Source organism: Peromyscus californicus, unplaced genomic scaffold (genome assembly GCF_007827085.1).
Source record: "Peromyscus californicus insignis strain IS unplaced genomic scaffold, ASM782708v3 Scaffold_9__1_contigs__length_137607984, whole genome shotgun sequence".
NCBI lineage: Eukaryota > Metazoa > Chordata > Mammalia > Rodentia > Cricetidae > Peromyscus > Peromyscus californicus.
Genome location: NW_026294617.1, coordinates 104167277 through 104180130, shown reverse-complemented (window position 1 = coordinate 104180130; position 12854 = coordinate 104167277). Strand labels below are relative to the sequence as shown.

Below are 12854 nucleotides of genomic sequence, written 5' to 3'. Positions count from 1 at the left end.
AAATAGTTTTCCACATATAAAATAGGTCATTATAAATAAGAACATTAAGTTCAGAAGCCCACAGTGTCTGTTTTCTCTCCTTTGTCACAACATAAACATTATTGAAAGTATGCTATAAAAATTAATCTGCACTCAAAAGCAAGTGACTGTTTACAAAGGCTGACTTTTGTTTTGTTTCTTCACCATTGAGCTGGGAACTTGGAGAAGGTGTAGATCTTTGGGCATTCATAGAAAATGTCATATTTTTCAACACTTTATTAACACATTCCTCTACTGCGATGCAATTTACTTGACTTATTTGTACTGCTTTTTTTGTTTATTCCCTTTTTTGTGCACGATACTGAGGGTGAGGGAACTTCAACTCCTTAGTAAAATTCTTCAGAACTGGAATTATGCAAATTGATTTTAATTACTAATTTTAATAACTTTAATTTCTTAGGTACTCCTTGTGGATAATTTTTATACATTGTGAGGGTGTAAACCAGCATCGAGTTGTGCAATATAATAGCCTGAAACATTATGATCATTAAAGCCAATAAGAAAGCATTAATTAATTAATTAATTATAAATGATAAAAATGTTATTAGACTTGAATAATTGGGAAATCATTTTCCAGCAATCAATATAATTTTTTGAAATTAAATTGTGACTTGAGTAGTTGTTTGTGTAACAAAACTTTTCCTGGGAAGACACAGCACACATGTCTACTCACTCCAGACAAGTAGCCTACAACACACCAAAATACAGACAACACCAAAGTCCAGCTTGGTGAACCAATGAGTCTTACTGGGGTTGCTTACAAGAATATGAGTGAGGGGTCACTTACAGGAACAGAAATGACTCAAAGACAGCTGCATCACCAGAGCCCACCCCAACATGGGTGACAGCTCACAAAACCTGAGAGATTGGAAAACACAGAACAGCTTGCAGGCAGATCAGTAGATTGGAGAGTGTCTTTTCCAAGTGACTCTGGTCTACAATTCCTCCAGTCAGCTCATCTGGTTTTTGCTTCTTCCAGGCAGCTTGTCTGCTCTGAGAGAAATCTCAGCTTTTATTGCTAACTCTGGCAGGGAGGGGCCTAGTGGATCAAGTCAGATTCAGGGAATTCCTGAAGTTCTTTTGAGTTGTTTACCTTCCTGCTCTTAAGGAGCTCCCGTGCAGGTGGAAATGTTTCAATTTCTGAGAAAACTGTTAAAATAATAATAGGCATATATTTGGACTATGTCTGGGTGACAGGAGATAAAGATGAAAATAGAAAAAATTTAACATTTTATAAAATAATTATGGGTTGTATAATTCATGGCTTAGTTTTGGTGTGAATATACCACCTACATGCAGAGTAAAATAATCTTGAACACATTGTGGAAATTGAACTCACAGTTACTATTCTCATTTTCATATCTTGCTTCACTACAGTTAAAAATTATTTGCAATTAATGTTGCTTAATATATCACCAACCTTCAGTTACCTAAGCCATCTAAATGTTTATCTTAGTATTTTGAAAATAATATCACCAAATTCTATACATAAAGTCAATAAAACTGATTGTGGCTTGTAGAATATTTCTTAAAGCAATAGATTCCATATTAAAATCCATTTCCAAGTAAAAGAGAATAGGAAATAACCTGCAAACTGTGGGGGTGTTAGCCAATGAATGCTGTTTGTTTCCCCGTATTTTTTATTAAGTTATGAAAACTATAGAGTAAGGAATATTACCAGCTCTTTAAGCACTTCAATAAGGAAAAGAGCTAATATGCATCTATTGTGAAGAACAACAAAAATATCTAACTACATCTAAATCAGAAAAAGAAATGATTTCTTCATTTGATTCTCAGACTTTGTTTTTGAAGCATTTGGGAAATAAAATATTTCTCTGATACCCATATCCATTCATTAATGTGGTTATTTTAACTATATCTTATTTTAGTGATAAAATTATATTTAATTCATATTTGAAATTAGATTCAATTTAACCATTTTCTTTATTTCATATTCATATTGATACCAAGCATTTGTTTTATTGAAAATAGATTCTTCTCTCATACAATACATTCTGACTACAACTTCCCCTGCCTCTACTCCTCGCAATCTTTCCCCCACCTCTCCCCTCTCCTGTTCCCACTCCCCCTCTGTTTTCCTTCAGAAAAGAGCATGCCTCCAAGAGACAACAACCAAACACGAAAAAACAACACACAATAAGACAAGGCAAAAGTCCTCCTATCGAAGCTGGAAAAGGCAATTCAATAGGAGAAAATGTTGTTTAATATTGTTTCTTAAATTCTTTTTCACTATAAATCACAGTCTAAGCAGTTGTGAAAGGGATAGAAAACCAGTGTGGATGCTGTGGAAAAAACTAGACATTTTTCCTGAGAAATGTTCACGGTCCTGAGGATAAAATGCCAACCAGCGCTCTTTTACAAATGTGATCGAGGGGTGGGGAAGGTGGCTCAGTGGGTAAGCTCACTCACTGTGCAAGCATAAGGACCCCCAGTTCCAGTTTCCAGAATCTAGATAAAAAAGCTGGGTGTGGCCATGTGCAAGCCTGCAACCCTTCTGCTAAGAGGGTGGAAACCGAGGATTGCTCATGCTTACTGGTTGCCAGCTAACTCCAGGTTTTGTGAAGAGACCGTGTCTTAAGAGAATAAGCTGAAGGGTGCTGGAGCAGAGGACCTAGTGCACCTCCAGCACGCACAGCTATACACACCCCCACCCCCTCACATGAGAATAGAAGACAAAAATCAAAACCAAAACGCTGTTTTTTAAAAAAATCTTTGATTAAAACATCCATTGGTAACTGTTAATCCTGTGTTTGAAACTGTATTTGGTTTTGTCATATTCTGTTTTTCTCTAATAAGCTAAACAAACTCAAGAAACATAGTTTTGTATAGATAACTAGCCTCATAAATTAAAAATAAATTTGCAAGTATAGGGTATTTATTTCTCTCTTATAACACTAAGCTATAGAGTTGTATTAAAGCATTTGTTACATGATTTGCATCACTCATGTACTTGGCAGGTGGTTACCCTGTAAGTTTTCTAATTAATCAATGGTCGCTTTCCTCAGTGTGAGGTACATCCCTACCCTCTATTTCTCTCTTTCTCTAGAGCGGCTTCACCCCTTTGCACATAGCTGCTCACTATGGAAATGTCAATGTGGCAACTCTTCTTCTAAACCGAGGAGCTGCGGTGGACTTCACGGCTAGGGTATGTGGTAAAATACATGTATTTTAAGAAAGTAAATATGAACATTAATGGATTCCATTAAGATCTTATATTTAACCCCATTCTGCCATCCTAAAGATTCTGAAGTTTTCACTATCTTAATCACAGGATGACATCATAACCCAATAAATAAAGCAAGACTCTGGGAGCTGGAGAGATGGCTCGGGGTGAGCTTATTTTTTTTCCCGAGGGCAAGAGTTGGACTCCTACCCTTGTTGAGTTGCTCACTGCCTTCAGTTCTAGCTCCAGGGGACCCAATACCCTCTTTTGTCCTTTGAGGGCAGAACACTCAAACATAGATAAAATGAAAATAAGTGAGGACTGTGTCAGTAGTTGAGGAGGCTAATTTTGACATGGCATTCAACTGTTAGATTATAAAACAATGCAAAAAGAATCATGAATGATCAACTTCCAGTTCATAGATGACAGTGTTAAAATAGTAAGCACAAACTCTGAAGGGAGTGTTTCTTAACAAGTGGGCACACAAGTGGGTGAGATCTTTTTTTCTCTGTTGTTTTAATGAATTGAAAATTTACTCTGATGTCTTCCTAAAATACACAGGAAGATAGCACATGGAATTATGCATGTAATAGTCTGCTTCTGTTAGAAAAATTCATTTGCATGATAGTATAAAATTCACATAGGGGATGGTATTTAACATGATTCAGTTGATACAATATTTAAATACTTGGAAAATTATGACACACAGCAAATTCAGACATGTTGCTAGAGTTTTCCTGACTGGCCCACAGTCAGGACAAATCTCTCTCAACCGCCAGTCCCAAGCCGCTCAAACCCGATCAAGTAAACACAGAGACTTATATTGGTTACAAACTGTATGGCCGTGACAGGCTTCTTGCTAACTGTTCTTACAGCTTAAATTAATCCATTTCTATTAATCTATACCTTGCCACGTGGCTTGTGGCTTACCGGTACTTTACATCTTCCTTGTCCTGATGGCGGCTGGCAGTCTCTCTCCCCCCCAGTTTCCTGTTCTCTCCATTTTCCTCTCTGTTAGTCCCGCCTATACTTCCTGCCTGGCCACTGCCAATCAGTGATTTATTCATTGACCAATCAGCAACACATTTGACATACAGACCATCCCACAGCACAGACACATATCCATGCCATGAAACCTGATATCTCATAAGACAAAGTTAAGTTTTATGTGTACTGCTGTAATCCTTGGAAGTCTTCTGTATAAGCCATGTGTGGTAGCATATGTCTGTAATCCTAGGAATCTAGAGGCCAAGGCAGGAGGATTTCCAGTTTAAGGCTAGCCTACATTGTATAGCAAGTTCTGGGCTAGTCTGGGCTATGTAGTGAAATCCTATTTGGGAAAAAAAAAAATCCTTTGTTCTGAAACTATGTTGTAATATTTTCCAGTTGTTTTTCTCTGTGAATTATTCTGAAGGAGTTTTTAAAGAAAATCACCACTGATAATAATACGTGTATTTTTTTTCCATTTTTAAACACATAAAACTTTGAGATCTCAAACTCTATAGTACACGATAGATTGACATTTTACTGGGCTCTATGTTAGAATTTGAGGCTTTGCTTCTACCACACAGATGTCCTCCTTCTATCTCTTAAGTTATTTTACATTCCACATGTATGTTGTAGTTCTTGACTAACAGGCATTTTTGTTCCATTTTTCGTTTTCTAGCAATTAGCATCTCATGGTTTATGGGCTTCTTTGTTCCTTATGATCGAAACTATTGAACTGTAGATACCATGGGTCATAACCCCTTGGTAGTCTTTATTAGGAAGTCTTGCCTTCACACCCTGCTATATCCAACCTACTCTGTTTGGCTTTCCACACTCTAGAATGGAATTACTCCTCTGCATGTGGCTTCCAAAAGGGGAAATACCAACATGGTGAAGCTCCTACTGGATCGAGGTGGCCAGATTGATGCCAAAACTAGAGTGAGTATCTTTGGACTTTGAATTCCCTGCCATTCTTAAGCCCGGGGGCCTCTCATCCCATACCTTGTAGCACTAGTCAGCAAAGATGAGCAGTATGTTTTCAAGAAGATTGCTCTTGGGTTTGATTTCAGTCTTATACAACATTTAAGGATTTCAACTAATAAAATGAAATTAATGTTTGCTCATAAATGCCTAGAGCAACAGACTACTAGCCCCTCAGTGTGGTTGTTTTTCTTGCTCAGTTTCTGGGAACCAAGATCAAAGACTAGACATCTACAGCTCTCCTTTGGGTGGTGATCAAGAAGGCAAACTGATCGGCACATTTAAGCTGCAAAACTGTGACTTTTGCATAAAAGGTTTTCATGCATGTTGACAGTTTTTGTGCTTCTAACTGTTGAACCCGTCGGTCATTTTCTTAAGAAGTTGTACTGTACTCACTGTCATGCTGACGGAAAGAGCAGACAGTTGGCAAGGTAGACCTTCATCTCAGCAGAAGTGGAGCCCTTCATTCTCTTCAGACTTTGGAAGTAAAATGGCACCCTAACATCTTGATGCACACAGAGTGAATAAACTAATATGTTAAAAACTGATTCTAAAGGCAAGCTGCCAGATTTCAAATCCCATTTGTGTCATTCATTAAGCTGGTGTTGGCATTTTTCCGGCCTCGGAATTTTGCTGATAGTACCCCTAACTTTATACGGTTGTATGGGGCCTAACTCATTGCTGTATTCTTTCCCTTTAAAAAGTGGAGAGATAATTCAGTTAGTATAGTCTGTGCCTACTTTGCACGAAGCCCTGGGTTAGATGACCAGCACCACATAAACTGAGTGTAGTAGTACACATCTGTAGCACAGTTATAATACCAACATTCATAAGGTATAGGCAGGCAGATCAGAAGTTTCAATTTATCCTTGGCTAGCCTGAGCTGCATGACATTATCTCCCCCCCCCCCAAAAAAAAAGGAAGAAAGAAAAGAGAAAGAAAGGAAGGAAAAGGAGTAAATTAATTACTTAGCTACTCATATTTTTATAATAGTGTGGATATTATATGCATTTTTTGCTTAAATATATATGTGTAGTATTTTAATATCAGCTTTCTGGAGTAGATTTGGCTACAAAAATGTTAAGTATTTTTGAAACACAAAATTGAGCCAGGCATAGTGATGTACATCTATAATCCCAGTATGATGATGTACACATGTAAGCCCAGTACTCAGACAGAAGAGAGCAAGAGGATTATAATTCTGAGGTCAGCCTGGGCTACAGAGTGAGACTGAGGCCAGCCTGGCCTATGTAGAGAGACCCTGTCTCAAAAACAAACAGAAGAAGAAGCCCCCCCAAAACTATTTGACAACAGATCTACAATCTTCTACATATGAGAGGGAAGCTGCACCCATGAAATCTAAAACTATGGTCTTGTAAGCAAGAGCTGTGTATCAACAACCTCAGTTGTCATGGCAACACAGATGGGGGAAATTTGGAAGGGTCCTACGTGTAGATGAAAACCCACATGCCATGAACTGCTGCTGAAAGAGGGGCCGGCAATCAGTCTTCCCCGGAGACAAGCCCCTGATCCTATCCAATCCCAAGAGGTAAGCCCTCAACACAGGTGCATATGAGCTGCTCCACATGCATTCAGCAGGGTGTGTGTGTGTGTGTGTGTGTGTGTGTGTGTGTGTGTGTAACAATAACAAAGAAGATGAGGTCATGAGTTTGAGGGAGTGGTCACAGACGGAGTTGAAGTAGGGAAAGGGATGGGTGGAAGTATAGCAGGCATTTAAGAAATTCTCAGAAAAGCTTTAAGTTAAAAACTGTTTTAAAAGCCTCTTAAAAAAACACACACACACACCAGAAAACCCCACTCACCTATACAAGCAAGCTAGCAAGCAAGCAAAAAATAAAATAAAATAAAAATCCCTGGTAGATTAACAATGTCTATTGAGGAGGGAAGATAGAACATGCATTTTCTCTATACATTTTTACATTCTAGGACTTCATATTCTCACAGTCTAAACAGTAAGGGTCAAATCCAGCCCACACATCCATCTTGAAGCTAGAAATTGTTTAACTTCTAGACTCTGTACCAGTCCTAGACTACAAGTACTGTTTTTTTCAATAACTCCCAAAGTGGTGCTTAAAAAGTTCCCCCAAAACCTCATTTCTCTTCAAACATTTGTTCCAGGGTAGAAGTATCACGCCATGTAGGAGTTTGGGAGTTGTTTGTCTGTCCAGAGTTATTTGGGAGTTGTTTGTCTGTCCCATCCTTGCATAGCAGCTTTGCCTAGTTTCAACCTTTGCCCTGTAACCATGGCTCTTCCCCTGCTGTGCTATGGATAGGCAACAGGGCAATCTGAGAATCTGAGGATGCTCAGGCTTTGCCTGCTTCCTGCTCCCTGAATTACTGTCATTATTCTCCCCCTAGTTCACCCCGTTTTTAAACCTTAGTGCAATAATTTTTAAAAATCTTGGCCGGTGTCTTACAGATATTCACTGCTTTTGTTAATGCTGTTCTGGAGCAGGTACTCATTAGCGAGCAATTGATTTCATTTGCCATTATACTACTTCTTGAGTTCTTCAAAGATGTTCTTGTCTTCAGGGTTCACATGCATTGCATATGCAAATAAAAAGCCCAGCACTGAGAGCACTGTTTTCAAAAATCAAAGTACTCAGAAATAAAGAGATATGGACTCGTCTGCCTGTCTTACCTTTAACTAATTGTTCTTAGGAAAGTTATCAAACGGAAGCAGTGGAGAGGGAATGTGGGGCCACTATTTTACTCTGTAGCTTTTGGACAGAGACAGTAAGTTAAGTTTCAATCAAGGGTTAAGACACAAAGAGTAGATTTTCTAGTTCCGTATGGAGTTTGGACATCCTGCTCTTTCTTTCCCTCAGCAGTTTGCTGAGTTCCTGCGTGTGCTGTGAATTCGGGGGGACTCAACATGGAATGAGCCAGATCAGCTCTCCATTTCCCAGAGCAAGTCACGGGCTGGTGGCATTGCTCAGTAAAAGAGCGCTTGCCCAGCTTATCTGAGTCCACACTTGATGCTCAGTACTGTGGAGAGGGAGGAAGAGAGAGCAGATGTGGGAGTCAGGGACACACACAGACACACACAGACACACACACACACACACACACACACACACACACACACACACACACACACACACACACACAAGGGCAGAGTGGGAGGAAGGATTTACCACTGGTACCCAAGGGATACTGTATGTACTGGTGAATATTTGATAATAAATTCTTTAAAAACAAGATAAAATGAAATGGCTTGGTTTGTAGGCTTTCCCTTTGCTGACTTCTGTGGTATAAATATTCTCTTCATTATCTGCTGAGGGATGCTAACATGATGTTGCTCTAGGCAGAATCGGCATGGGATGCAAAAGTGAGTGCTCTGTGTTTTTTTTTTTTTTTTTTTTTTTTTTTTGTTTTTTTGTTTTGTTTTTTTTTGTGGGCTAGCTTCATCCAGCCCATGTCGGATGGTATACATGCTGGTAAGTTTTCCACTCAGGAGCTAAACATTCCTCATGTCTAAGCAGCACTGGTTTACAGCATTGGTAGACTCTCATACCCTGGCCACAGCTAAAGGGGTCATGCTCCTTTTACCATGTACAAAATATCTGGTAAACCTGAACTCAAGATTTGTGACCTGGGATTGAGAAGCCCATTCTGGAATTAAAATTCTTGATTACTAAGATAATGGGAGATAATGGAATCGATTTTGCTTTCTGGTCTCTTAAAGCATATTTGAAATAGAAAATGCTTAAATTTTTGACTATTAAATATAAAAGGGTTTCTATACACATATTTTCAAAATCTTAATTATCTTTATGTTCAGTTACTTCTAGCAATCAAGATATCCACAAATCATCAGAATATAGTGTATTCTGTCTAGAATTCTCCCTCATCTGCTCATTCTTTTTCACATGTTTGAGGTTTCCATTATCTGGAGAAAAGCAAAATTTATAGAGGTTATGTTTGACTAAAAAAGTGAATCTGTGCCTTGGTTTCCTCCCTACCATCACTTCTGTTTTGGTAACAATTAAGGCATTTGGCATCTTGGAAGCCTCATCATTGGCAGGCTTTAGTATGAGACTCTGAGACATTTTAATCAGAGCCTTTTGTTAATGTCTAAAACTCCCCTCTTTAATGTTTAACTATAAATTTTATAGCTAGTTAAAATGAGACTATTAATTTGGGTTTTATTAAGGTCATTACTCTTTTCTGTTTTAAAACTTATTTATTATTTAAATGTAGAGCTACCCCATAGGAGGACTATATTTAAAATATTAAAACACATATTTCAATGCCAACAATAAAAGTACACAGAAGTGCTAAAGGATGTTGAACAAAACACATCAGAAAAAAGGAATCCCCCCTTTCTATTTATTAGAAGAGGTAATTAGTGGAGTGCTACCAGCTACCAGCTAAATCACTAGAAATATCATCTTATTTCCTCTTCCTAACAACTTAGGAAACATTATTTTCTTGAGAAATATGAAGGTCTTCATATTTGAGAAATGAGATTGCTAAAAGGGTGAAATGGATTTTGGCACAATTATGTAACATGAGCTAGGACATGCAGCATTTTTATAATAACGATCTGATTTCAGCATCCATTACTGGAAAAATAACAAGTCAGAGAGCAAGGAAGGAGGAGATAAGAGAAGAAAGGTGATGCCTCTCTTAAGTTAACTGAGTAGCCTTTGCTAAATTACAGCAGAGAGGACAGCATGTCTGTGTGTCTGTCTATATTTTAGTGAAGAAGAAAGGACCCATGAAGAAGGGAACTTTGGAGGGCAGAGAAATTTAGCCTTCAAACTATAATTTAGGGGTCCTGGAATATAAAACCTGGACAAGAATTGACAGTAATTTGATGGTGTGCTTCGTAGTGAAGATTCAAATTCCAGCCAGGCTGAGCTCGTCAGATAATGAATTTAGCATCACTAGTCACTGGTCTCTCATAAGGGCAGGCGCACTGCATCATTAACTGTAAGCCTGAGAACTTAGTCCTTGCTAGTTCTTTGATGCTCTTATGGGTATGCTAAAAGTTCTTTACAGGGTTCCTATTGTTACCTGAAGGGTATTTTTGTGGTTTTACCATGATTACAGAGAGAGTATTTCAGGCAATTCATACAAAATGATATTATCTCCCTTTACTTGAAGCCATGTAAGCCATCATCCCTCCCATAGTCTTTCTCTTAAGGCTGTAAGACATTGTAAGAAAACTCATCCTCTTGTGCATAGCATGGAGCCTCACCTCATAGAGATTGGTCAAAGGCTTCTGATCTTCCATTCACCCCAGTCCTCTGCTTACTGCCTGACATTCTTCAAACCAAAGATTGATGAAGCCCCACCAAGCATGCATTGGAGAAACCACGCTATTTCATTTACCACACAACTTATTTCATTACTACAAGGTGCTGGTATGAAGACAGAAAAGCATTATAATTTCCATTTTTTCCCCCAGCACAATCTCCCATTCAGCTCCTCTGGGAAATCTTAAAAATAATGTGGCAACCCCCACAGTTGTGGCTAAATGCTTTATTTAAATTGGAGGCTTTTCATGCTAATTCTGACACCCCAAGCCCCAAGTGTGTTTTTTAGCTATTCAGTATCTTCTCACTGGCTAAATAGACTTGACAAAGCAAAGAGTCATTATCACTCAAAATCCTAGCCAAAAATAGGTGGGGCACTCGAATTTAATAAGGTAATTAGAAGTCTTAAAGAGTCTATATTTGGGGCTGGGCAGACAGCTCCTTTGGTGAAGTGCTTGCTACAAAATATTAAGACCTGGGTTTAATTGCCAGAACCCAAACATCAAAGTCAGGTATGGTGCAGACGTTGATAATACCAGTTCACTTTAAATAGCTATAAAATTTATAGTTTTAATTCTATTTGTTAATAATAAATTTCATCTTTGAAATAGTGGTATGATTTTTGTTAAATGTTGAAAAAAAAATTGGCTTGATCTGTTTGGGAGGCATCCAGGCAGTGGGACCAGATCTTGTGCTCATTGCATGAGTTGGCTGTTTGAAACCTGGGGCCTATGCAGGATTGTTTGGCTCGGCCTGGGAGGAGGGGACTAGACCTACCTGGACTGAGTCTACCAGGTTGACCTCAGTCTGTGGGGAAGGCTTTGCCCTGGAGGAGATGGGAATGGGGGGGGGGGTTGGGGGGAAGGTGAGGGGGACGGGAGGGGGGAGAACAAGGGAATCCGTGGCTGATATGTAGAACTGAATTGTATTGCAAAATAAATTTAAATAAATTAAAAAAAAAAAGATTATGAAAAAATTCAGAGCACCACAAAACACTTTTGGACAATTTAAGAACGTAGTCATAAGAGAATATTCATGGACAAATTAGAGCAAGAAGAATTTTTAAATAAAAGTGATGCAAAGAAAACCAAAATCAAAGGACATAACAGTACAACCACAGCTTTGGTTCCAAGTGAGAAGGATGATACAGTCATCAATGTGCTCTGTGTCTGTTCGTTTCCTAGAATATGTAAACATTTGACCAGAAGTCAACATGTTCAGTCCTCCTGTATCTGAAGCCTCTGTTTCTCCCGTTTTTATTCTATGTTATAATCTTTTTCTGTCCTCTCTCTCTCTCTCTCTCTCTCTCTCTCTCTCTCTCTCTCTCTCTCTCTCCCTCTCTCTCTCTTTCTCTCTCTGTATGTATGTATGTTAGGTAAGTAGCATTTTGTTGTGTTTTTATCAGATCTCCAGGATCAAATTTCAAAGCTTATCTCCAGTCAGTGGCAATAGACATAATCTTGTTTTTGTTTGTTTTTAAAGGTGTGAACTTAGGCTTAGTATCTTGATTCTCTTGTCAGGATGGGTTGACACCACTTCACTGTGCTGCACGAAGTGGGCATGACCAGGTGGTGGAGCTGCTGCTAGAACGGGGTGCTCCCTTGCTGGCAAGGACCAAGGTGAGTCATTATGAGTAAGATGGCATCCAAGGACACTTAAGGCACTTTGGGTAATCTCTCTTCTTAAAGCTAAAACACCCATCAAAATGTTCTTACTTATTCAATGTGCTAGAAAGAAGAAATAAGTACCAAACTTGCAAAATTATTAAAATGAGCAAATATATGCATCAAGATGTGCTAAATGAATACCTCTAGGTTCCCCCTGTTTTTAAACCTATTTTTACTGTAGATGAAAACTTGACTAACCATATTACATAAAAATAAGAATATTAAATATATTAATGTATATGAAACTATTATATTGCATGAGCTAAGATTTTTTATTACTTTCTAAGATAACTATACAATACATGTGGAATTATCTGTCAAGGTAATACCATTAACACTAGAAGATAGAGCTTTGAACTTAATCTTTTTCTTTTGGGTAATGTTAATTAGAGTAATTACTTCATAGTAGAATTGGTTGACTATATTAGGGACTTGTAAAGCTGTTAGGAACAGCATACCTTAAGGTCAGTCACCTATAATGAACCACAAAGCAAACTAAAGCACCCATTCTGCCCTTTATGGCATAATAAATACAATGAACATTTTCTTTTTTTCATCAAGTGTTCAAACAAGAAAATCTGTAGATGTAACAAATCCATTTCCATGAGAATAAAAATCACACAGTAAATGAATTGTTTGGAGGTTTTCATTATCAATATTTGTAAACTTTATTGTTGAGTGTTTCTCCAGTATCTATCAGAAAATACTGTA

General features: G+C 38.2%; 1 protein-coding gene across 50 annotated transcripts in view; it reads left to right on the top strand.

The window, feature by feature from the left end:
* Ank2 (ankyrin 2) overlaps nucleotides 1-12854 on the top strand; it is a 596871-nt gene that overhangs the window by 465460 nt on the left and 118557 nt on the right. For all 50 annotated transcript variants that reach the window (XM_052731611.1, XM_052731615.1, XM_052731610.1 and 47 more), the window contains 3 exons: nucleotides 3107-3205; nucleotides 5051-5149; nucleotides 11997-12095. In XM_052731611.1, coding sequence (XP_052587571.1) covers nucleotides 3107-3205; nucleotides 5051-5149; nucleotides 11997-12095 — 297 coding nt within the window. The remainder of the gene's footprint in view (nucleotides 1-3106; nucleotides 3206-5050; nucleotides 5150-11996; nucleotides 12096-12854) is intronic.